Source organism: Melospiza georgiana, chromosome Z (assembly GCF_028018845.1).
Source record: "Melospiza georgiana isolate bMelGeo1 chromosome Z, bMelGeo1.pri, whole genome shotgun sequence".
Taxonomy (NCBI): Eukaryota; Metazoa; Chordata; class Aves; order Passeriformes; family Passerellidae; genus Melospiza; species Melospiza georgiana.
The window spans coordinates 21,246,890-21,271,967 of record NC_080465.1 but is presented as its reverse complement, the minus strand read 5'-3'; the positions used below and the strand labels follow the sequence as shown (position 1 = coordinate 21,271,967).

Sequence of the window (25,078 nt, the reverse complement as noted above, 5' to 3'; positions counted from 1 at the left end):
TGATGGCACCTCTGGTGGCAGCCGACCCATGTGCTGTATCTGCCACTCTCCCAGTTGTGTATTGTGTGCAGACTTCCTGAGAGAGCTCTCTGCCCACTGCCCAGGTCATTGGTAAAGATGTTAAACAGTATCAGCCCCATTGTCAGTCCTTGTGGCTGACGGCAGCCCTGTGAACTCAACATTTTAGCAGTTTCCAGTCCACATGACTGTCCAGCTTCCTAGCCTGGACTGCATCCATTTGTTTGCCTGAGGAGATACTTCAAAGTGCTTGTGAGGTGATTGTGCCTTAGATAAATGTAGCCCATGTATCTTCAACCAGTATTGCATGATGGAAAGGAAAACAAAAGCTTCTTAAAGTAATAGTTTTGTTTTGGAAGTTTAATGTGGCAGATGAAATGTTGTGTCTTTTCTGGTCTGAATGATGCAAAAAACTTTGGACTAACTTTTCTGGAAGAATTTACATCAACTTTGAAGCAGTCATAAACATCTTCCAGAAATGAGCTATTAGAGCTATGAAGAGCTTGAGACATCTTTCTATTTTACTGTGCTGTGTCAAGGGGTTTTTTTTCTACACCAGTAAAAACATATTTATGCAAGACCAATAGAAGATAACATGATGTAGTAACATCTGTTTCAGCTTTCTAGTGGTCTTAAACTGGTGTTAGGGGGAAGACTGCTCTTTTTCGTTATGAATGTTTTGCAGTTTTAACTACCCTTGTGATTGAGGAATTTTTTCATTTTTAGAAGATTGGAAGTGATTTCCATTTTACGTGACTGCAGATTGTGTTACTGCACATTCTGCAGTTTCAGAGCATCTGCCTAGGTTCTATCACTCTGCTGGCAAGTTTGACATTTCTTCTAGAAGTGTTTCCTTTGGAAATGATAACTTCAAGTATGATACAGATTTCAGCAAACTTCAGGATATTTGAAAAATTAGATCTGACAGGGGAGTTTCTTCCACATAGACATGTTGCTGAGTCACAGCACCCAAATCTCATAAATGAGAAATTCTCCATTGCTCTATTATGAGCCAGATTTCTAGATGAGTCTTTGTGCATCTCCCGTCACTGTAAGATCTGAAAAATTATGTGATCTGGGTGATACTTACCTATCAGAACTTCTGTTAGAAGCACAGCAAAGCTCTTCCCCCCATGTTGCTTCTCCTGCTGCTGTGTATGAAATAGAACAGGCCCAGATAAGAAGCTGCCTTTTTCTGTCCCATCACAGCTTTGAAAATATTATTTTGAATAGCAGTGGCTTAGCAAAAGTTTTGAGAAATTCTTTAGCACGGTACCTTTTAAAAAGTATCAATTTCAGAAGAACGTGTTAACAGTCTTCTAGAATTTTTTTGTGTGTTGGTTCACAAAAACGAAGGTGCATGCTTATTCATGATGCCCAAGGCTGATTAAAATGAAAAATGAATTGTAATAGAACGGATTTCCTCTATTGTTTCTCTTTATTTCTCTTTTTGTTTTTCTATTTTCAGAACATCTTAGAAATGTTTCAGAAATAGAGAAATCAATTCTTCTGATAAAAACCAACAGCTTTTAAGGGTCAAGTCAGATGGAATTTTCTTCCCCCCCCACCCCCTTAGAGAACAAGTTTTTGATTCTCTTTTAGAAATGTTGTAAGTACATTCATATTAGATGCCTTTTTAGGGTGGAGATTAAGAGTTTGACCAAAATACCCATCTTTAGATGTTGGCTTGTTCTTTCATTCTCTGATGAAAAAACTGTTCTGAAGGTATGGAAAGAAGCAAATTAATTCATACAAGGGTAAGAGGGACCTTTTTTTTTTGCATTTCACAATTGAAAAAAAGTTATCTGATATGCAGAATATCAGTCTAGAAAAGTAGAATGGTTAAGCTGGTAGTTCATAAATTACAGAGGCTACAAAGGTACTTCAAAATCTAATGAATGCTCTTTCTTAAATTTGTAAATTTCTCTCAGTTTATGCTGAGAATAGTTTTTCCAGTCTGGGTCCATATTTCCAAGGACGGAAGGAACTTCTTCCAAAAATGATGTGTAATTTCATGCCTCTTTTATGTTGTTTTTCTCTGTGTGGCATTCTGATCTGCATTATCTGGGAAAATCAAAAAGCTGGTGACATGCAAAACCAAATTCTTCATTATTAGATTTTTTAAAATGTATTTAAATGTCTTCTTCTGTTTCCTTTGAGTTCTATCTAGAGATTAATGAGTTGTTGCAAAGGGAGAAGTGCTCACTCTGTACAGCTGAAAATCAGAATTGAAATGTTTCTTTGGTTTATTTGTGACACATAATTAACTGGCAACTTTATACTGATAATGAACTGCCAGTCACTGGACTGTAGATGCAGGTTCCATACCAGATATACAACAGGTGAGCTTTTACCAATATTTATGCTATTTTGTGTACCTGAGTTGGAAAAAAAATCTAAAAAATTGCCTGCACTGGGACACTAGGCTCCCAAACACATGGAGGTAGCCTCTCCCTGTTTACTCACACCTCCTTTGACAAATGCAGGCGCTCAAACTTCCTTCATGTGTCTTGATAGTACTGTAGGCAAGTGACTCAGGTGAAGCTAGAGATGATTCTGCGTAGTTTTGTACATTCTCCAGCTCTTGCTTAAGTGAGTGATGGAGGGTGGAGGCCTCGATGTACCCATACTGGTTCAGTAACAAATTTTACTTGTTTGAATAAGCCATTTGATCTTTTTCCTTTATTTGTGGGAAAACCAGGAGGATCTTTGCTTAGTGACAAGCAGATTCAGATCCCCACCTTACTTCTGTGCCTCCCCATGGAGTGACAGTGTTCTTACTGAGTACAGTTCAGGTGTCCCAGGTTTAGGATCTACCTGTCCTGTCCATGACCATCAGTGCTGAGTTCATACATTTTGACTGAGTTAGGACAGGGTTGTCTTTCAGACTGAGCATGTATGGTTTGTTCTCAGACACTGAATAAGCATAAAAGAAGTACAGCTGGGCTGTTCCTGGAGGGAGGAGTCCGTCAAATTCTCCCTTTCAGTATTGACCTCTGTTCAGCTTGCTGTTGGTAACAGTCATTTGTTTACTGCCTCAGGAGCAAGCAATACTTATGCTAGAATTCTAGGGTAGAGATGTGAAGGAAGCATAACTGTATTATTAGGTATGATATGTACTGCTGGTGTAGATTTAAATGTCTTCCTTGACTTTATTTCTCCAAGTTTTGTGGTCACTAGAGCTTCAGTATGAAACTTATTGAGTTCAGAGTGATGCTAAGGTTTTAATTTCCAGACAGACATAAAGATGTAATGTAGCATACAAAAAAATAGCAGGCTTATGGTTGAAATACAAAAACTGAATACCACTGAAATTCACTGGTGATGTAGATCACATTGGATGCTAAATTTATACTGTACTGGCTAAATGAGGCAGGAGAAGCAAAAAATAAATGAGATATGGAATGCTTCCATCTGGAAGTAGGAGAGAGGTTTGGAGAACTACTTTTTGCACATGTCTTGGTGTGATTATGAAGTAAATGAGAGTTGCCCATGTTGCTGAGTCTTTATTAAGTCTTGGTAGACGATATGTTACATAATGACTAAAGGAGTAACTCTGTCTTGCTGAGTGTGGATTGTAAGTGATGGCCTTTTGAATATGATAGTAAAAATAGCCTTGTTCAGGATAGCATTTTTAATGAATGAGGCACTGTTCTTTCAAAAAAGTATTGTAGAGTCCTTCAAGACTTCATGGAAGTAGATCTGCAAAAATCCCAAGTGTACAGAATAAGCAAGGCTGACAGGAACCGATACTACTTTTTATTAATCAGTTGCTATAACTGAAGAACATGGGGGAAAAAATGAAGTGCCTGGGTGTGGAAGTTAACTTTTTAATTTTGAATGTAATAGGAAAAAAAAATAAGGATGGGTTGAAGACAAACACCTTGATAATACACTTGGTTTTGCATTCTGCATTTCGTCTGTGTCTGAACCCTGAGTGCATCTTTTGTCTCAGTTTAGTTAGCAGACTTCAGGGTCATGTCCTTGATTGAGAGAGGAGCTGATGGTAGAAAAGCAGCAGGAAAGGCCTGGCTCTTCTTTCCATTCTGGTTCTGCTTTAATCTGATGCTTTACCATCTGTGTTTTATGCCAGCTATGTAAGCAGGTATGTGTGTGCCTGTCTTAAACTTTCTCGAACCTGCCCTGGACCTGGACCTGATGGCTGGGCTTTCTGGCCTAATCTTGGATTTGCCTTGTCACTACAGACTTGCAATCCCTGGGCTACATCTAGCCCTGATCATTATTTCTGGATCCAGCCCTGATGTAGGCATGCCACTGAAGAGTCCTGACTTACTGCGCTCACCTGCCTAGTTTTCACACTCTTTTCCCAGCTTCTCTTCATTTGCAGAACCAAAGTCCCTTTCTGCTTTCTTGCAGTTTGGATCTAAAAGGCAAATTTGTTAAACAGTTGTAAATTAAATGGGAAGGCTATGTGTAATATCATTTTTCCAGCATTTTAGCAAGATTTTTGTGAATATTAAGCAGAGCAAAAAGGTTGCTCACACAGGTTGTGTAGTCTTCATGCTTGGAGGTTTCTAGAGATTGTCTGGATAAAGTGTTGTCTTATTAATGTGGAACTGGGTAAACCCAATTTGTTTTCTAGTCTTGTTTTAGTAATTAAGGACTTGGTTTATCACTTTGTGTGAATTGATGAAGTGAAGGAAAGTTTAAAATATTCCAGTATTGTCAAAAATAGATGAAGTTAATAGATTTAGTCAGAATACTACTTATTTATTGGGATATTATTGCAAGCTTGAGAATCTCTTGATGAATTTTGCAATCAGCTTGAATAATTGATTGTTTTCTCCTAAGCCCTGAGTTGTGCACATCTCATAACTCAGCAGTCATTTCCCAAAAGTATGTTGTATCTTTATCGTTACTATTTGTCCTTAAAATACAGTAAGAGTAGAAATAAATTACTTGGGGTTTTTTTCTCTTTAATAGCCCAGCTCATAAAAAACTTATTTTGCTGTAAATATTGCTAAAAATATTGTTGTTTCCTTGTGTGAATGCTCATAAATGAACAAAAATTTGATGTATTTATTTATTAGTCTTGTGGAGTTTTGTTGCCATGCTTACAGCAGTATATCTGCAGAATGGGAGAAAGAAAATACAATTCCAGTTTCTGGTGGTTCTTAATCACTAGAAGAAACCGAAATAGGTTTGTATATTTAGAATTATTTGGATCTCATTCGACTTGCCTTTAAGTAAAGAGATGGACTGAGTGACTATTTAAAGTGATTTTAACTTTTTCTTGTTATGATTTGAAAGCATTGTAGGATAATTTACGTTGGAAAGGATTCACAGTTCAGTCCCATTTTCAGAACAGTGTCAACTGTGAGGTCAAACGAGATGGCTCAGGGTCTTGAAACCTCCAAGGTCTGTCCAGAGACAGCAGAACCTTTCTGGCCAATCTTTTCTGAAATACTAGCGTGGTATGTTAAAATAAAAGGAGGCACTCTGAATTGTCAGTTATTTGTTATTGTGTGGCATATTAGAATTTATAGCTTTGAAAATTTAGTGTAAGTACATGAATTTGTCTTGGAGAAAGATATTTAATGTGAAGAAAAAAATACTTCTTCCTACTCACTGGGACTCTTCCAGTAGAACAGTGGCAGTAGTATCCATGAGACTCAGATTCACAGTAGGAATAAGATGTTTGGACAGCTTTGCAGTGTGATTGGAGCTGTGTGTGGATCCAGATGTGTGCGTCCTTGTTCTACAGCTATGTCACTTTAAACAAAGACAGATGGAGTGAGCCCTGTGGGGAAGGGACTCAGGGAGCTGAGGAGAAGGAGAACCTGTTCCTTCCTCCAACTTCCTTGCTTGCCTTGACTACCTTCCATAGGGAAGTACATATTTTTGCCTGCACCAGGTCTGTAGGATCAGTGACATGCGCTGCAGGGTAGCATTTATTCTTGCTTCTTCGCATATACAGTGACATGGGGAGTTGCCCCGAGATGCCGAAGATCAGCCATGTGCGTGAGGATTAAGCAGTGTAAAGAGACTTTTCAGCACCTCATGACACAAGCAGGAAGGATCTCTTAATATCTCAGCTTTTCTACTGTGTATGCATCATGCAGTGAAGGGCAATGAAAAATAAGTAGATGAGGTGGGCAAAAGACCTGCTGCTGTTGACAGGGACTGGAGGAAAATGGAGCAGGTTCCTTCCCTACCTGTCCCTCTCAGACTGTAGCTTATTGAGAAGCCGCACCTTGCTCAGCACTCAGAGTACTTACTTTTCTGGTCTTGCCATGACCTCAGTCTGTACTGGTTAAACCTGAGAAGTAGTCTTATTTTGCAGCTTCCTTGTGCAGTCTCATATTACAGGTTCTAGGGCACAGACACGCTTTTTTTTTTTTAGCTGCTTGTCCTTTGTTGTGCTGTGCTTTGCTCCTGGCATTTCTGAGCATTACACTAAATGCATAACAATAATTGATATGCTGGTGCAATGATTTACTACAGTGCTACATGATGAAAGTTAAAATGAGGAAGACTAATAGTCATAAGTGAAGAATTTTATACTGTATGATATCTTGGTAAAGTCTATACCATACAGCCCTCTTACAACTTCAGGCTCCCCTTACATTCTGGGGATATCTTCATGGTGAGATTGATGGAGATGGTGACTACTCATGATGGGCTCTGAATGGTTCCATCAACACAGATGCCTTTTTTCCTCTTAGGTTTTAGAGCTGTCTCAGGAATAGGGTTTTTTGCTGATGCCTCATTAGTTATGTACCTAAAAGAGCTGCCTATCTTTTATGCTTCCCTGTGTGCTCTGGGCTTTGTGACAGAAATGTGTATTTGATGATAGCACTTCCTTGCTGGGTTAACTTGCAGTTCAAGAGGACTGCAGTCACTCAGGTGACCTGAGGTCAGGTTTGAGGGAAATGGAGAGCTACCACTCCTCATATGCTCTGTGGGGATTGAGTCCAAGGCTATTGGTGGTGACAACTGTCCTTACATTAATGTTGTTCTGGGATTCTGTAGGTGGAAAAAGAGTGTTTGATGGCTGTTAGAAGATCAGTGCTGTAGAAACTGGTCAGTTTCTCAGGGTACAGCAAGAATATCTGAGAGCTTTCTCACTAGTCTGAGGAAACCTATCTGTGACCTTTTAATTTAAGAAATATTCTGCCTTAATCTTAGGGTGTGTTTGTTATTTTAGGTATTTGGGTAAAGTTAAGTACTTTTGGATTTTCAATCGAAAATACTTCCTTCAATTTTACATTGTTTCTTGTTATTTAGTGGTCCTGGCCACTGGAAAAGAAAACTAGGTAAAACATGCCAGACTTTGACAGCTCTTTGTACTTTAATTGCTGTATGTTCCTTCTGTTTTTCTCTTGGTAGTTTTAAATGCCTTTTATTGATGATTCAGGCTATATAGATTGACTTCTGGTCTATTTCAATGCAATCTTATGTAGTACAGGGACTTGAGAAGGAGAAGCCTCTCTAAATTTGCCTGTCTTAATCTGTTTACATGCAGGAACTTGTGCTGTGAGGCAGGCAGGTGGGCGATGTAATGTTCCATTACAGCTCTGATTTAGAGTCCTGCTGTCTCTAAGGGCAAGAAATATTTATTCCTGGTGTAATTTTAGGCAGCAGACCTAAAATCTTGTGTTCTAACCTTGTGTGACAAAAATAATGCATCTTTTTCATTAATGTGTCTGAAATCAGCAAATGGAGCTGTTTATTTTAAATTCTTTATTTTTTTAATGTAACTTACTAAACAATAGGCATGTTAATTTGCAGAAAAAATAAGACTGACAAAGTAGCATGCTGTTTATGCCTTTGTTAATCTGTAAATTTTAGTTAAAAGCACTTGTTTGGTAAGCTGTATTATTGAAAGTCAGATGTAAAGAATATGGCTGTACTGTAAAGCAATTCAAAGAGTAAGTCCTTTATGGGTGCAATAGTTAATATTATTCTAATGTATTTTAAATGTATCTTTGTAGGTATTTGGATATTTACTGTTTTATCCCTATTTTCAGGGAAATTCAAATGGCATTGCTACTGTGGACATTTCAGCAGGTTTTGTGGGACTAGACAGCTATGTGGAGATACCAGCTATCTTCCTCACAGCATTTGCCACATACGCGGGACCTTTCCTTTGGGCCATCCATCTGCTCTGCTACTTGAGTTCTGAAGTTAGGAGGTAATAATTTTTGAACTAAAGTAATGCTCCTCTATTCACTGCAGTTATAAACACCATCTATAAAGTGTGTATGTTTGCAAAGAAGTTTTTGTTCACATAGTCTTTTTCCGTGAAAGTTAGTCTTGTATTAAAAAAATGCATGTGAATTTTTTTAGTATAAGTTCACCTAACTCTACCAGTTCCATTTTATCTGCAGAAGCTTTGCTTTGGGAATATACCTGCATGTTTTCCTAATTGTGTTTCTTAATGAGTTCTCAGTTTGCTGTGCTAAATTACTTAATTTTTTTTTCTTTTTATGACAGCATGTTCTGCCTAAAAACATTTTTTCTTGAAACCTTTTGAGATCTGAGAAGGGCTTTTTAAAGTATTAGAATAGAATTCAAACTTAACTAACATGATGTTCTTTGAATATCCTAGGACATAGTGACATGCCAAGTTTTATAAATAAAACACATTAATATTATTGTGTGTTACTGGTTATTGCAGTCATTTGTAGCTAAAATATTTGTACTTATTTGGGTATCTTGTGTAGTGGATGAGTTAAAGTAAAATGAATTATTGCATTGGAATTAGAATTTTAAGACGGTTGTAAAGAGGTAATGTAATTTAGGAGTGTGCATATAACATCCGATTGGACTCTCTAAAACTGCTTTTAACTCATCGTTCAGGGTATTTAAACTGTGTGGTACAATATGTTTAAATAGGGGAGTTATTGTATCATATCAATGTACAAATGCCAAACTTAATGAATTTTCCCAGAATTGACATTTGACAGTGACAGAATTCTTACCATCTCAGAGTCTTTTCTCTGTTATCTACTTTCTTTTAGTGATTGTAAAAATATTACAGTAGGCTCAGGAGGTGGGATTTTAGGCAGTATTTAGTTTATCACAAATTTTTACCTTACTTGTCAACATCTGTAAACCTCTGACTCCCTTTTATCTACACAGTGTCATTGGTCTCACTCTGTCAGTGATTTTTTGTTTTCTGGCTTCTCTCTTCTCCTTTTGCTTCTCTGTTTTGTGCTAGGCCTACCCTGTGTACTTGTGTTGGCTCATTAAAGGTGTAGGGAGATGGGATCACCAGCTGACAAAACTGCACAGACCAGTGGAGGTTTTTGAGCCAGGAGGGACCTGTTGTACCAGACTAAATTTGTGCCCAGTCACTGTGTCCATTTTTCTGGATTAACAGGCCCCTAACAGGTATTCAGAATTATTAACCTTTGTTCACTGGTTTGCCTGTCTGCTACTTGTCTCTGTAAAGATGTCGGGCAGTCTCTTGTTGCTGTGGATTTATGCAGACCAGTGCTGGGCCATTGTATTGATCTACTCATGCACTTCTTTGTGTAAATTAGAGACTCACTGTAGAACCTTACCTCTTAGGCTGAGGCCAGCTACCCTGAAGTTGTCTTTGGTCTTAAATAGGTTGATACTTTGGTCTAAGTACTGGTGTTTGAATATAATACTTCTGAAAGCTAGGCTTTTCTCTGTTCATTCACCCTGTTCATTTTTTTGCTTCAGCAAGAGTATATGTGGAGTACACTAAATATTGTTGTTTTGATTTGTGTAACCTTAGAAAGCCCTTTCCTGAATTTTCCTTACTGCCTGCTGACTTGACACCAGACTGAGTTATAACTCTATTTCTAATGCTCCCCAGTTTAGCTTTAGTTACTGCTTTGCTCAATCAATACGTTTTTCCAGTGTCCAAACTCTTCAAGTGTTCTCCATTCTTTCACTCTATTTTACAAAATAGTGAACCTGTACATATAAAAAGTGTTGCCACTTGTCTTCTGGTAAATATGTTACCCATGAATCTGGGTATTGCTTGCATTCTTTCAATGTCCTGATTTTCCCAATTCCTTTATACCTCTAGTGTGATTTGTTAAAATAGCTCTGTGCTGTTTTAAGAGTTCACATCCGTGTTTCTGCCATGTTGAGTTTTTTTCTTGTAGTCTAACTCTCCATTCTTCGTCATTGTACTGTAGGTGCTTTTGAACTGGCACTTTTGGTTTGATCTTGGAGGATTCCAGGCAGAGTAGAGAGCACTGCCTTGGTGGCATTCTCTGGGGAAGAAGGAGAAAAAAAATTTAGCTTGTGTAATTTAAAGAACTTCAATTTTATTGTTTAAAACCTAGGCTGCAGACTGTGATGAACACTAGCATACAATGAAGAGAAAATGATAACATACAGCATGTTTTGGAAAGCTCTTCTCACAAAATAACGAAAAACTTTAGGTGACAAAATCTTTGAGTGTCTGCACTTGTTTAATATTACTTCAAATAATGTGCCTCTACATTATTGTTTCTACAACAGTGTTTCTTGTTGTTCTGATATTTTCCTGGTTGAATTTTTGCAGATTAAATCTCAGCTAGTAGTGTTGCCAGGTACAGAGCTGGCTTAACCTGCTCTCAAGCGGGTAGCTATGGCCAGTAACTCCCACATCACTTATGTAAGTAGTTTCCATCAAGCAGCTTGTGTCTCTACCCTTTCTAAGGTTCATTTTTTTCAACTGGTAAGGTTGTTTCCTCAATGAAACAGTCCATAAATGTGGACTGGAATCTCTAGCTGCTGGGACTTGCTTAAATTGATTTGTTAATCTGCTCGGAACTTGGTCTATATGCTTTTTATTTTTTATTCTTGTGCTTTGCCATTGCTGTCCAAATGGTTCTTATTACTTGCTTGTTACTCCTTGGAACCAAAGCTGAAATTGAAGAAGAAGGCAGGGGGTTGGCTACTTCATGTGCTTTCTTAAGTGTATGGGACACTGAACTTTTTTTAAAAAAATGCTAGCTGCTTTAGGATGTTCTTTATAAAAGCTTCTTACTAACTGCTTTATAGCAATATGCTTTGGTCAGTGGAATTCAATCCTCTGCTTTTTGATTGTGGTTCTGAGAGCAAGATTAAGATGTGCCCAGAACCACTCAGGAGTATCATTCTTAGCAAAGAGCCTTGCATTCTGCAGCCTGTTTAACAGCTGTTGCATCTGAGGAGGTTGGCCTGGATAGAAAAGCCTGATTCCAGGGCTGTCTTTGTTAATTTCAACCACTCTAGCAGAGTCCATGTAATTAACAGCTGCATCATTTGGGTTGGCTTACCAGACCTTCTTGCACTGGGCATCCCTGCATAGGTGCAAGTACACATACATTCATTTCCCTCTCTTGGCACTTTGCATTTATGAAGTCGCAGAATACCTGAGTCTGGAGTCCAGCCCTCCTGCTTAAAGGAGGGTCAGTCAGAGCAGGCAGAGATATTCCAGGGTCTTCTTGAACAACCTGTTCCAGGAGTTAAACAGTTGTTCACCAGTGTTTAAGGGCAATTTGTTATGTATCATTCATCCTTTCACTGAGCACCAGTGAGACGAGTCTGAGTACATCTTCTTGTGCCTGTGAGACATTTATGAACGTTGGTGAGAACCCTGCCAAACTTTGTCTGCTCAAGGTTAAACAGTCCCAGCTTTCTCAGCCTCTCACTTTGTCAGATGCTCCAGTCTCTGAAACATATTTGTGAGCTTTCAGTGCATTCTCTCCAGTAGACCCATGTCTGTCTTGTACTGGAGACCGCAAAACTGGATCCAGAACCCTAGTGTGATCTCACAACTACTTAACAGAGAGGGAAGATCACCTTATTCAACTTGCTGGCTCCACTTTTTGCACTATGGCCTTGGGTTGGTTCATGGAAACATTGCTTGCTTATGCTCAACTTGTTGTCCAGCAGGAATGACATACATCCTTCTCTACCTAGCTGCTTTCCAGATGGTCAGCCCCAAGCCTGTTCTGGTGTGTGGTGCAGAATTTGGCATCTCCCTTTGTTGAACATGTTGAATTTCTTGTCAGTCCATTTCTCCAGCCTGTCAAGATGCCCCTGAGTAGTAGCAGACCATCTGCTGAGCCAGCTCCCGCACAAAGCACTCCTCCCAGTTGTGTATTGTGCAGACCTGCTGAGGGGGCACTGCCCCATCACCTGCTTCATTAGTGAAGTCATTAAGGAGTACTGGCCCCTCTGTGACATCCTGTGGTTGACCACTGGTGACTGGCCCTCAGACGGAATTTCTACAGCATCTCAATAGTTTATCAGTTCACCTAAATGTCCACTTTTCCCAGTCTGAACTAGGCTAGGAAAATATCAGAAAATACCAGTTTGCTTATGGAGATGTGATAAGAGACATTAGGAGCCTACTTGTGAGATGAAAGTGCTTTAGATACATGTAGCCCATGTATCATACCAGTATTTTGCTGGTATGATAAGGTGGAATAGAAGATAAGGATGTTTTCAGATAGTACATTTGCTGTGGAAATATAGTTGGAAGTCCTTAAACAATTTGCTCTCATCTGAATAAACTCGTGAAACTATAAGATATTCTCCTCATATGGAAAGGTAAATGTGTTTCTAAAATAATTAAGTGGCATGTGATAGACACTAACATGGATATTACTGCCACTTTTAATCGTTCAGGCTCTCCTGAGAAACTTGGCAGCATAAATGTGAAGGGATTTTCACAGACAGAAATAGAAAGAACTCTTTAGGTTCAGTCTCCATGGAAACTGTGCAATAACTCTTGAAACTATTTTTGAGATGGGGAGTACTGATTAAACTGATGCCTGAACTTAACCAAGTGTTCTGTGTGTGACTTGCATAAATTCCTGTGAGTACCTGGTTCGTATAAAAGGTAGTTTTTACAGTGACCACTCTATTGCTCTGATCTGGATTAGAACTTTGGGGTTTTCACTCCTTAAAACTGGAAAGGGCCGTGTTGTTGGATAATTTAACCTATATTATATGACCTCACTGTGCAGTACACTCCATATGGATTCAGTTTCCGAGCTCCTACCCAAACAAAATTGTCATGTGGGTGATGTTCACAGTGTTGTGTAATTACCACTCTTCAGTTAGGCATCGTGATAGTTTTCAGATTACCAGCACATTGAAATCTGTGTTTTAGTTGGTTTAGTTAGGTGTCAGGGTGAACTGGTGGGTGTTTCCTAGCACTAGAAGCCTGCATGCCTATTAGTTTTTGTTCCTCAGATATCAAAAGTTGTAACAGTGCTTTCACATTAGCAAATGGCTTTCAGGTAGCAAAAATGGATGTATGCCCAACAGGAGGGTGTTAATAGTTGCATAACTTTAATGTTATGCCTTGACTCTGTTAATGTAGAGCACTGGCACATCAAACTTAAATTTTGCTCTGAATTCTTTTATGATGCTGATCTAAACAGAATTAGGAAGGTGTTCTAGCTGAAGGAATTTCAGCAGTTCATATCAGCTTTTGCTATCTTCAGCCTAATGTGTTTGATTGATTGAGTCCCCCTTCTTGGTTTGAAAACACAGGTGTCTGTTAAGGAGGGCAGGAGCCTCTCTTAAAATGGAAAATGTAAACTCCCTCCCTCTGAATTATTAGAATTCTGAAATTAAGGGGCTCTCAGGCAAGAAAGATATGGGAGTAGGAATAACAGTTCTTTATCAGGAAAAATAAAAATGCAGTAATACAAAAGAACACTGGCAGAGTCAGAATACAACCTGACACCCCGTGGGTCAGGGTGTTGGTAGCAGTCTGATTGAATGGTGGCTGCAATCCTCCTGCAGTGACAGGGGTGGTTCTGTTGGAGCAGGGATCCTGTAGAAGGGCATGATCTTCCTCTGATGGTCCAGTGGTGGTGTAGATGGGCCTGGTCTTCCTCTGGGAATCTAATGGAGAAGAAAGCTGCTCCTGTGGGAATCCAGTGAGAAGAGGCTGCCTGTTGTGTTCCATATCTCAGATTATATTTTGGAAGGAATGCTTGGCTCCTCCCCCTGAACAAAGCATCTCACAGTGGGATGATGGCACTTTATCAATCATGCAGGGAGACTCAGTGGCCCATTAGCAGAATATATCTCCTGGAGGGAGGATGGGTCATGGAAAAGATAAAGAAAACTGCCCAATTAAGAGAAGATAACTGCCCCACCTCTAACAGATGGCAATAGAATAGACAACCCCATTTGCAATCTAAGACACCCCCATTCACTACCCACGTTAATGCATTAAAACTTTTCCTTCTGACATAAGGTGGACATGCAGTGAGTGTTTCAATACCTTTTTTTGAGTCCTAGGTAGAAAGTGTCTCCTTAAAGACAAAGGACAGTTCAAACATTTTCCACTGAACCCTTCAATATTTTATACAAACAGTTTTTAATTCTTCTGTTTAAATTCATTCTGTCTTACTTAGATTAGCTGAACAAGGTGTAAGCTGAAAAAATGTTGGCATCTATGAGTATATGCTGCTGCATTCTCTAAAATTGTAATACTTGTTATCTGTTATACTGTAGCAGTCTCATTCTCTAAATAAATAAAAAGAAATACAAAGGTCATCTACTTGTTTGTTGATAATGTATGGAAATCTGGAAGTGATTGGCTGAAACTAGGCTGGGGGTTTTATTGCCACGAGCTAGAGGAGTATTCTACTCACTTATGTTTTTCCTGAGATGCTGTCATTGTAGAGATGGCTGAAGATTTCTCTTGGATTTGTTACTACTCTGTGATGGATACCTCTTCAGTCATTCCTTTTTCATGTTGTTGAGACACTGATTTTTCCTATGAGGCTTCCTCCAGGCATCCATGACTTTCAGTGTTGAAAAGTATTTTCTAATTGGAAAGTGATCGAGCAAAGTAGGGTTGCTTCTGTTATAAACAAATAACAAGTTACCTGCAAGCCATTTGCAAAATAAATATCATCCTTTTGCTCCATTAATCAGTTTTAGGAGCTGAAGCACTTTCTATGTAAGTATTAAGGAAACTTGTGTGCACAGAATTTATGAGTAAACAGATTGAGTGTAGGTTAGGTTATTTTTGCTTTCTGTAGATAAAATTAAGTGTCTGAACAGATTTAGAGCTTAAAAAATTAAAATCTAATTTTTGGTGGAGTTAGCATATCCAACATGAGGTTTGCTTTCCAGTAATGACTGATGACCCTAATTGAGAACTTGTCCTCCAGTGTGCTAGCTACTGCCCAAATCATTGAGACTTACTCACTTGGCTTTTAAATGGTCTTATGGATGCTGTTTATTGCAATTGCTATGAGATTTGTTCTCATCAGCAGAACTGTAGTCTTAGGTAGAGACCACTTTGAGTAATATCAGCTACACTTTTAAATTGAAATGGTCTATCACTTTTTCTTTGTGGGTAATACTGAATTGAATGGGTCCTGAAAATCTTTTTTATTTCTGCCCAAGCTCTGGTTTGAGGTTGTCATGGTTACATTGTCTTCTTCCTCTTGTTCTTCTGTTTTTCATGTGACTTTTGCTCAAGAGCACATAGCTGAGTTGACAGTTCTCATTGCATCTTTAGACTGCAACTACCTACTGTGCAAGTATGTAGTAGCACTTTGCTGTACAAAAAGTATTTGTTCTTTATTTTTGTTTGGAACCTCTGTGTTGTGAGACAGCATTTTTCTGCCCTCCTATATGGTTAGATTTCCCAAAGTTGCTTGCACAAAAGAGTTCATTAAATGTTAATACATGCAAAGCTTATTGAATATATTAAGACAATCAGTATTAACTGTGTTGGACATGAGTAGCCTAGGGGAAGTTTTGTGTTCCAGTGGTAAGCATGCAGAGTATCCTCAGAGAATAATGACAGTGTAGTCAGAAACTGTTAGCAGGATTCTAAAAGGACTTGAAAAGCTGAAAAGATAGTAATGAAAGGTTGGTTAAGTTTTGTGTCTGTAAATAAACTTATAGCAGTCCTTCCTATTGTTACTGAACTGTGCTTACTGGAACTTAACAGAGGAAAACTAAAACAACCACATCATTCTGCAATAGGAGGAATTTTAGTAAGTTTGCATGGAGAAGGGATTAGGTCTTTCTACACTACCATGTAAGAAAAGTTTGATTAGTCAGCCCAGCTGATAGTAGATGAAGAGCTGTGTAGCTTGGTGCTGCTAAAAAATGAAGATTTCATTTTCCTGTGTGCTTTCCTGCTGTCTCTGACTCACTGTCCTTCTTTATATCTTGCCTGCTGTCTCTTCTCTCATTCTTCTGTATCCTTTTCTTTAGCTTGTTTGGTATCTTCCCTATACCTCTCTTGTTATCCACTTGCCACCAGCACCCCACCCCAAACTTCCCTTCTTTCTTGGACACACTTTGCACCTGTTTTTCATACTTTTTCTCGCTTGCATGTGCAACACATCTCTCCCTCTCACACTTCAATCGAGATAAGACCGCTGCATGCAGACTGAGACAGACCAAGATGGAAAGCATAGAATTACAGGAGTAAACATTTTTTTATGTATATGAGGTGTCCCAGTAAAACAGAGGCACCTGGATGTGGTTTGATACCTCTGTTCATTCTCCTCTCTCTCACTGTGTCAGTCTCTCTCTTTGTCTATGGTGCTACACCTGTCTTCTCTCCTTCCCCCTCCCTCCTTTCCTATCCTGTCAGACACTTACCCTTCTTGTGCACATTGCCTGTCTCTCATGGCTGTGCTTTCATCATCCCTTGTGTTTGGGTTTCCTGCCTCTTTTACATGCAGACTTTTCCTACTTGCCACATGTGTTTGATTTGTGCCTCTTGTGCTTCCTGTCCTGGCTATGCTTACCTCTCTCTCTTGGGCTTCCCCACTCTTGTGCTCTCCTCCTCAGTACCCTCCTGTCACTCTCATGGTTCTGCCTCTCACAAGCACGCTTCTTCCTGTTTCATGCTTCTGCATGAGCTTTCCTCCCCACACACTTCCTCACTCACACTTCATGGCTCCCTGACTCCCCATCAAGGCTTTTCCCCTTCTTTCTTCCTCACTTTTTCCATCTCAGTCATGCTTGCTCCTTCTCATGTATGTGTTCTTCCTGCTTTATGTGCTCTTTACATCTTCTCTCACACACTTCTCCCCTTCTTTCACACATCTTTCTCCCTCTCTCTTGCCTTTTTCCCTCACCTTTATGCTCTTCTCCTGATTGGCACACTTCTCTCCTCTTTTGAGTGTTCCCATCTTGCAGCTCCCCCCTTGTATGCTTCCCCCTCTCACGCATGCAACTCTCATTGCTCATGCACTTTCTCCCTCTTGCAAGCATGCAAATGCTCTCCCTCTGTCATTTGAATGTGCATGTTTGGTCTCTTGTTTCTTTCTCTTGTGCATCCTTATGTCTCTTGTTTATCCTTTTTGTGTCTTCCTTTCCCTTTTGCAGCTTTTCGCCTTTGTTGCATGCCTTCCCATGCCTCACAGATTTTCCAGCTTTCATATGCACTCAGATACTTTCAAATCCAAACTACTTGCACTGTCCTTCTCTGCCCCTTGTTAAATCTTTTACCTGGGTCCTCATCTTCTCCCTCACCCTTCTTCTTTCACATGCCTTTTTCTCTAGGACTTCCCTCCCTCATTCTATGTATCTTTATCTTTTACTTTCTCCTTTGTATGTATTCTCTTGACAGACATAATTTTCTTGCATGCACTATGCCTCCTTAAGCTTGCAATGTCTCACTTGTGCTTTCTTCTTCTCACTCGTTCTCTATCCTTTCCACCTCTATAGTTTTTCTTCTAAATCTGTAGAGCTTGCCCCAGCCATACCCTGCTTTGGCTTGTCTTGAACCTGCTTTTCCTCCCTCTTAGATTTGCATTTCCTCTTTCTTGGGGATTTCCTATCTGTCTTTCAAGCATTTTTGAGAGTCCTTCCCAAAGCAGAGTGGCTTCCCTTCCTCTCTCCCCTCTGTCGTTATCTCCAGTTGTTCTTCCTCCTCTCTGTTGTTCCTTTCCTGCATCTCTTCCCCCTCTCACTGTGAAGCTTCTTCTCTCTTTATGTCTGCACCCACATTTCCCTCTCTCTCTCTGATGGGTTTTGCCTTTTTCTCATGTGCTTTGCTTTGCCTGCCCCTCATCTGTATCTTTATCAGTGATCTGTACAAGGGGATTAAGTTGTGACACCAAGTTAGGTAGAAGTGTTGATCTACTGGAGGACAGGAAGGCCCTGGAGAAGGATCTGGAGGCAGGATTGATGGGCCTACGCCAGTGGTATGATACTGAAAAAGGCCAAGTTCCAGGTCCCTACCCTTGGATCACAACAACCTACAGGCTGGGAGCAGAATGGCTGGAAAACTTCTTGGTGGGAAAGGATTGGGAGGGGAATACTCATAGAACATCAAGGGCCCAGGTGGGTCACAATGGCCAATGGCATCCTGGCCTGTATCAGCAATAGTGTGGCCAGCAGGACCAGGGCAGTGACTGTCCCCCTGTACTTGGCACTGGTGAGGGCACACCTTGAGTGCTTTGTCCAGTTCTGGGCCCCTCACTACTGGAAGGATATTGAGGGGCTGGAGCATATCCAGAGAGGGCAGTGGAGCTGGTGAAGGGTCTGGAGCACAAGTCCTATGAGTTGCAGCTTAGAGGGATTATTTAGCCTGGAGAAAAGGAGGCTCTCTACCAGAAAGGAAGTTACAGCTAGGTGGGGGTCAGTCTCTACTTCCAAGCAGCAAGTCACAGGACAAAAGGAAGTGGCCTCAAGCTGGGTTAGCGGAAGTTTAGATAGGATTTCTTCACTGAAATGATTGTCAAGCACTGGAACAGGCTACCCAGGGAAGTAGCTGGGTCACCATCCCTAGAGGTATTTAGATGTGCAGATGTGGCACTTTGGGACATGGTTTGGGGTGAACTTGACCTGGGTTCATGGTTGTACTCAAAGATCTTAAGAGTCTTTTCCAGCCTAAATGACTCTGTATGTTTTTTGCATGTACATTCCCTCTCATGCTTTCCCTGCTATCCAGTGCTTGCTTTCTTCTGCGTGCTTTGCCTCTCCTGCCTTTCGCCTGAATATTGTGCTGTGCCTCTCTCATGTGCCATTTTTTTCCTTGTAACTCTGAACTTCCCTTTCTTATTCTGTCACTTTGTTCTTGTGCTTTGACCTTTGCTTCCACTTCTGTGTTTCTTCTTGCATGCATTTTCCCTCCTTTGCACACTTCATCTCTTATGTATCTTTCATTCCCTTCTGCATGTTGTCATCTTTACACACATGTTGCCTTCTCTCTCACATACTCTCTGTCTTTCATGTGGGCTTTATCTGTCACATGCTTTGCTGTTCCCTCCTTTGTCCCTTGTGACATGTGCTTCACCTTTCTTTCTTTCTTTCTTTCTTTCTTTCTTTCTTTCTTTCTTTCTTTCTTTCTTTCTTTCTTTCTTTCTTCTTTCTTCTTTCTTCCTTTCTTCCTTTCTTCCTTTCTTCTTTCTTCCTTTCTTCCTTTCTTCCTTTCTTCCTTTCTTCCTTTCTTCCTTTCTTCCTTTCTTCCTTCTTCCTTCCTTCCGCCACTTCCTTCCTTCCTTCCTTCCTTCCTTCCTTCCTTCCGCCACTTCCGCCACTTCCGCCACTTCCGCCACTTCCGCCACTTCCGCCACTTCCGCCACTTCCGCCACTTCCCACTTCCTTCCGCCACTTCCTTCCTTCCGCCACTTCCTTCCTTCCTTCCTTCCTTCCGCCACTTCCTTCCTTCCTTCCTTCCTTCCGCCACTTCCTTCCTTCCTTCCTTCCTTCCGCCACTTCCTTCCTTCCGCCACTTCCTTCCTTCCTTCCTTCCGCCACTTCCTTCCGCCACTTCCTTCCGCCACTTCCTTCCACCACTTCCTTCCTTCCTTCCGCCACTTCCTTCCGCCACTTCCTTCCTTCCTTCCTTCCTTCCTTCCTTCCTTCCTTCCTTCCTTCCTTCCTTCCTTCCTTCCTTCCTTCCTTCCTTCCTTCCTTCCTTCCTTCCTTCCTTCCTTCCTTCCTTCCTTCCTTCCTTCCTTCCTTCCTTCCTTCCTTCCTTCCTTCCTTCCTTCCTTCCTTCCTTCCTTCCTTCCTTCCTTCCTTCCTTCCTTCCTTCCTTCCTTCCTTCCTTCCTTCCTTCCTTCCGCCACTTCCTTCCGCCACTTCCTTCCGCCACTTCCTTCCTTCCGCCACTTCCTTCCTTCCGCCACTTCCTTCCTTCCGCCACTTCCTTCCTTCCGCCACTTCCTTCCGCCACTTCCTTCCGCCACTTCCTTCCTTCCTTCCTTCCTTCCGCCACTTCCTTCCTTCCGCCACTTCCTTCCTTCCTTCCTTCCGCCACTTCCTTCCTTCCTTCCTTCCTTCCTTCCTTCCTTCCTTCCTTCCTTCCTTCCTTCCTTCCTTCCTTCCTTCCTTCCTTCCTTCCTTCCTTCCTTCCTTCCTTCCTTCCTTCCTTCCTTCCTTCCTTCACTTCCTTCCTTCCGCCACTTCCTCCACTTCCTTCCTTCCGCCACTTCCTTCCTTCCGCCACTTCCTTCCTTCCTTCCGCCACTTCCTTCCGCCACTTCCTTCCTTCCGCCACTTCCTTCCTTCCGCCACTTCCTTCCGCCACTTCCTTCCGCCACTTCCTTACTTCCTTCCGCCACTTCCTTCCGCCACTTCCTTCCTTCCTTCCGCCACTTCCTTCCTTCCGCCACTTCCGCCACTTCCTTCCGCCACTTCCTTCCGCCACTTCCTTCCTTCCTTCCTTCCGCCACTTCCTTCCTTCCTTCCTTCCGCCACTTCCTTCCGCCACTTCCTTCCGCCACTTCCTTCCGCCACTTCCTTCCTTCCTTCCGCCACTTCCTTCCGCCACTTCCTTCCGCCACTTCCTTCCTTCCGCCACTTCCTTCCGCCACTTCCTTCCTTCCGCCACTTCCTTCCGCCACTTACTTCCTTCCTTCCTTCCTTCCTTCCTTCCTTCCTTCCTTCCTTCCTTCCTTCCTTCCTTCCTTCCTTCCTTCCTTCCTTCCTTCCTTCCTTCCTTCCTTCCTTCCTTCCTTCCTTCCTTCCTTCCTTCCTTCCTTCCTTCCTTCCTTCCTTCCTTCCTCCTTCCTTCCGCCACTTCCTTCCGCCACTTCCTTCCGCCACTTCCTTCCGCCACTTCCTTCCGCCACTTCCTTCCGCCACTTCCTTCCTTCCTTCCGCCACTTCCTTCCTTCCGCCACTTCCTTCCGCCACTTCCTTCCGCCACTTCCTTCCGCCACTTCCTTCCTTCCTTCCTTCCGCCACTTCCTTCCTTCCTTCCTTCCGCCACTTCCTTCCGCCACTTCCTTCCGCCACTTCCTTCCTTCCTTCCTTCCTTCCTTCCGACACTTCCTTCCGCCACTTCCTTCCGCCACTTCCTTCCGCCACTTCCTTCCTTCCGCCACTTCCTTCCGCCACTTCCTTCCGCCACTTCCTTCCGCCACTTCCTTCCGCCCCTTCCTTCCTTCCTTCCTTCCTTCCGCCACTTCCTTCCTTCCGCCACTTCCTTCCTTCCTTCCTTCCTTCCTTCCTTCCTTCCTTCCTTCCTTCCTTCCTTCCTTCCTTCCTTCCTTCCTTCCTTCCTTCCTTCCGCCACTTCCTTCCGCCACTTCCTTCCGCCACTTCCTTCCTTCCGCCACTTCCTTCCTTCCGCCACTTCCTTCCTTCCGCCACTTCCTTCCTTCCGCCACTTCCTTCCGCCACTTCCTTCCGCCACTTCCTTCCGCCACTTCCTTCCTTCCGCCACTTCCTTCCTTCCGCCACTTCCTTCCTTCCGCCACTTCCTTCCGACACTTCCGCCACTTCCTTCCTTCCTTCCGCCACTTCCTTCCGCCACTTCCTTCCGCCACTTCCTTCCGCCACTTCCTTCCGCCACTTCCTTCCTTCCGCCACTTCCTTCCTTCCGCCACTTCCTTCCTTCCTTCCTTCCGCCACTTCCTTCCGCCACTTCCTTCCGCCACTTCCTTCCACCACTTCCTTCCTTCCTTCCGCCACTTCCTTCCTTCCTTCCTTCCTTCCTTCCTTCCTTCCTTCCTTCCTTCCTTCCTTCCTTCCTTCCTTCCTTCCTTCCTTCCTTCCTTCCTTCCTTCCTTCCTTCCTTCCTTCCTTCCTTCCTTCCTTCCTTCCGCCACTTCCTTCCTTCCTTCCTTCCGCCACTTCCTTCCTTCCTTCCTTCCGCCACTTCCTTCCTTCCGCCACTTCCTTCCGCCACTTCCTTCCTTCCGCCACTTCCTTCCTTCCTTCCTTCCTTCCTTCCTTCCTTCCTTCCTTCCTTCCTTCCTTCCTTCCTTCCTTCCTTCCTTCCTTCCTTCCTTCCTTCCTTCCTTCCTTCCTTCCTTCCTTCCTTCCTTCCTTCCTTCCTTCCTTCCTTCCTTCCTTCCTTCCTTCCTTCCTTCCTTCCTTCCTTCCTTCCTTCCTTCCCTTCCTTCTTCCTTCCTTCCGCCACTTCCTTCCTTCCGCCACTTCCTTCCTTCCTTCCGCCACTTCCTTCCGCCACTTCCTTCCTTCCTTCCTTCCTTCCTTCCGCCACTTCCTTCCGCCACTTCCTTCCGCCACTTCCTTCCTTCCTTCCGCCACTTCCTTCCTTCCTTCCTTCCTTCCTTCCTTCCTTCCTTCCTTCCTTCCTTCCTTCCTTCCTTCCTTCCTTCCTTCCTTCCTTCCTTCCTTCCTTCCTTCCTTCCTTCCTTCCTTCCTTCCTTCCTTCCTTCCTTCCTTCCTTCCGCCACTTCCTTCCTTCCTTCCTTCCTTCCTTCCTTCCTTCCTTCCTTCCTTCCTTCCTTCCTTCCTTCCTTCCTTCCTTCCTTCCTTCCTTCCTTCCTTCCTTCCTTCCTTCCTTCCTTCCTTCCTTCCTTCCTTCCTTCCTTCCTTCCTTCCGCCACTTCCTTCCTTCCGCCACTTCCTTCCTTCCGCCACTTCCTTCCTTCCGCCACTTCCTTCCTTCCGCCACTTCCTTCCTTCCGCCACTTCCTTCCTTCCTTCCGCCACTTCCTTCCTTCCGCCACTTCCTTCCTTCCGCCACTTCCTTCCGCCACTTCCTTCCGCCACTTCCTTACTTCCTTCCGCCACTTCCTTCCGCCACTTCCTTCCTTCCTTCCGCCACTTCCTTCCTTCCGCCACTTCCGCCACTTCCTTCCGCCACTTCCTTCCGCCACTTCCTTCCTTCCTTCCTTCCGCCACTTCCTTCCTTCCTTCCGCCACTTCCTTCCGCCACTTCCTTCCGCCACTTCCTTCCGCCACTTCCTTCCTTCCTTCCGCCACTTCCTTCCGCCACTTCCTTCCGCCACTTCCTTCCTTCCGCCACTTCCTTCCGCCACTTCCTTCCTTCCGCCACTTCCTTCCGCCACTTCCTTCCTTCCTTCCTTCCTTCCTTCCTTCCTTCCTTCCTTCCTTCCTTCCTTCCTTCCTTCCTTCCTTCCTTCCTTCCTTCCTTCCTTCCTTCCTTCCTTCCTTCCTTCCTTCCTTCCTTCCTTCCTTCCTTCCTTCCTTCCTTCCTTCCTTCCTTCCTCCTTCCTTCCGCCACTTCCTTCCGCCACTTCCTTCCTTCCTTCCGCCACTTCCTTCCTTCCGCCACTTCCTTCCTTCCTTCCGCCACTTCCTTCCTTCCGCCACTTCCTTCCGCCACTTCCTTCCGCCACTTCCTTCCGCCACTTCCTTCCTTCCTTCCTTCCGCCACTTCCTTCCTTCCTTCCTTCCGCCACTTCCTTCCGCCACTTCCTTCCGCCACTTCCTTCCTTCCTTCCTTCCTTCCTTCCGACACTTCCTTCCGCCACTTCCTTCCGCCACTTCCTTCCGCCACTTCCTTCCTTCCGCCACTTCCTTCCGCCACTTCCTTCCGCCACTTCCTTCCGCCACTTCCTTCCGCCCCTTCCTTCCTTCCTTCCTTCCTTCCGCCACTTCCTTCCTTCCGCCACTTCCTTCCTTCCTTCCTTCCTTCCTTCCTTCCTTCCTTCCTTCCTTCCTTCCTTCCTTCCTTCCTTCCTTCCTTCCTTCCTTCCTTCCTTCCTTCCTTCCTTCCTTCCTTCCTTCCTTCCTTCCTTCCGCCACTTCCTTCCGCCACTTCCTTCCGCCACTTCCTTCCGCCACTTCCTTCCGCCACTTCCTTCCGCCACTTCCTTCCTTCCGCCACTTCCTTCCTTCCGCCACTTCCTTCCTTCCGCCACTTCCTTCCGACACTTCCGCCACTTCCTTCCTTCCTTCCGCCACTTCCTTCCGCCACTTCCTTCCGCCACTTCCTTCCGCCACTTCCTTCCGCCACTTCCTTCCGCCACTTCCTTCCGCCACTTCCTTCCGCCCCTTCCTTCCTTCCTTCCTTCCTTCCGCCACTTCCTTCCTTCCTTCCTTCCTTCCTTCCTTCCTTCCTTCCTTCCTTCCTTCCTTCCTTCCTTCCTTCCTTCCTTCCTTCCTTCCTTCCTTCCTTCCTTCCTTCCTTCCTTCCTTCCTTCCTTCCGCCACTTCCTTCCGCCACTTCCTTCCGCCACTTCCTTCCGCCACTTCCTTCCTTCCGCCACTTCCTTCCTTCCGCCACTTCCTTCCTTCCGCCACTTCCTTCCTTCCGCCACTTCCTTCCGCCACTTCCTTCCGCCACTTCCTTCCTTCCGCCACTTCCTTCCTTCCGCCACTTCCTTCCTTCCGCCACTTCCTTCCGACACTTCCGCCACTTCCTTCCTTCCTTCCGCCACTTCCTTCCGCCACTTCCTTCCGCCACTTCCTTCCGCCACTTCCTTCCGCCACTTCCTTCCTTCCGCCACTTCCTTCCTTCCGCCACTTCCTTCCTTCCTTCCTTCCGCCACTTCCTTCCGCCACTTCCTTCCGCCACTTCCTTCCACCACTTCCTTCCTTCCTTCCGCCACTTCCTTCCGCCACTTCCTTCCTTCCTTCCTTCCTTCCTTCCTTCCTTCCTTCCTTCCTTCCTTCCTTCCTTCCTTCCTTCCTTCCTTCCTTCCTTCCTTCCTTCCTTCCTTCCTTCCTTCCTTCCTTCCTTCCTTCCTTCCTTCCTTCCTTCCGCCACTTCCTTCCTTCCTTCCTTCCGCCACTTCCTTCCTTCCTTCCTTCCGCCACTTCCTTCCTTCCGCCACTTCCTTCCGCCACTTCCTTCCTTCCGCCACTTCCTTCCTTCCTTCCTTCCTTCCTTCCTTCCTTCCTTCCTTCCTTCCTTCCTTCCTTCCTTCCTTCCTTCCTTCCTTCCTTCCTTCCTTCCTTCCTTCCTTCC

General features: G+C 43.6%; 1 protein-coding gene across 2 annotated transcripts in view; it reads left to right on the top strand.

The window, feature by feature from the left end:
- Positions 1-25,078, top strand: part of PIGG (phosphatidylinositol glycan anchor biosynthesis class G) — a 90,602-nt gene that overhangs the window by 41,796 nt on the left and 23,728 nt on the right. Inside the window, exons 12-13 of one of the 2 annotated variants that reach the window (XR_009115912.1) lie at positions 8,010-8,173; positions 9,203-9,375. Coding sequence is in view for 1 of the 2 variants with exons in the window: in XM_058043919.1 (XP_057899902.1) it covers positions 8,010-8,173 (164 nt within the window). In the remaining variant the exon portion in view is untranslated. The remainder of the gene's footprint in view (positions 1-8,009; positions 8,174-9,202; positions 9,376-25,078) is intronic. The other variant, XM_058043919.1, reaches the window with a different exon arrangement.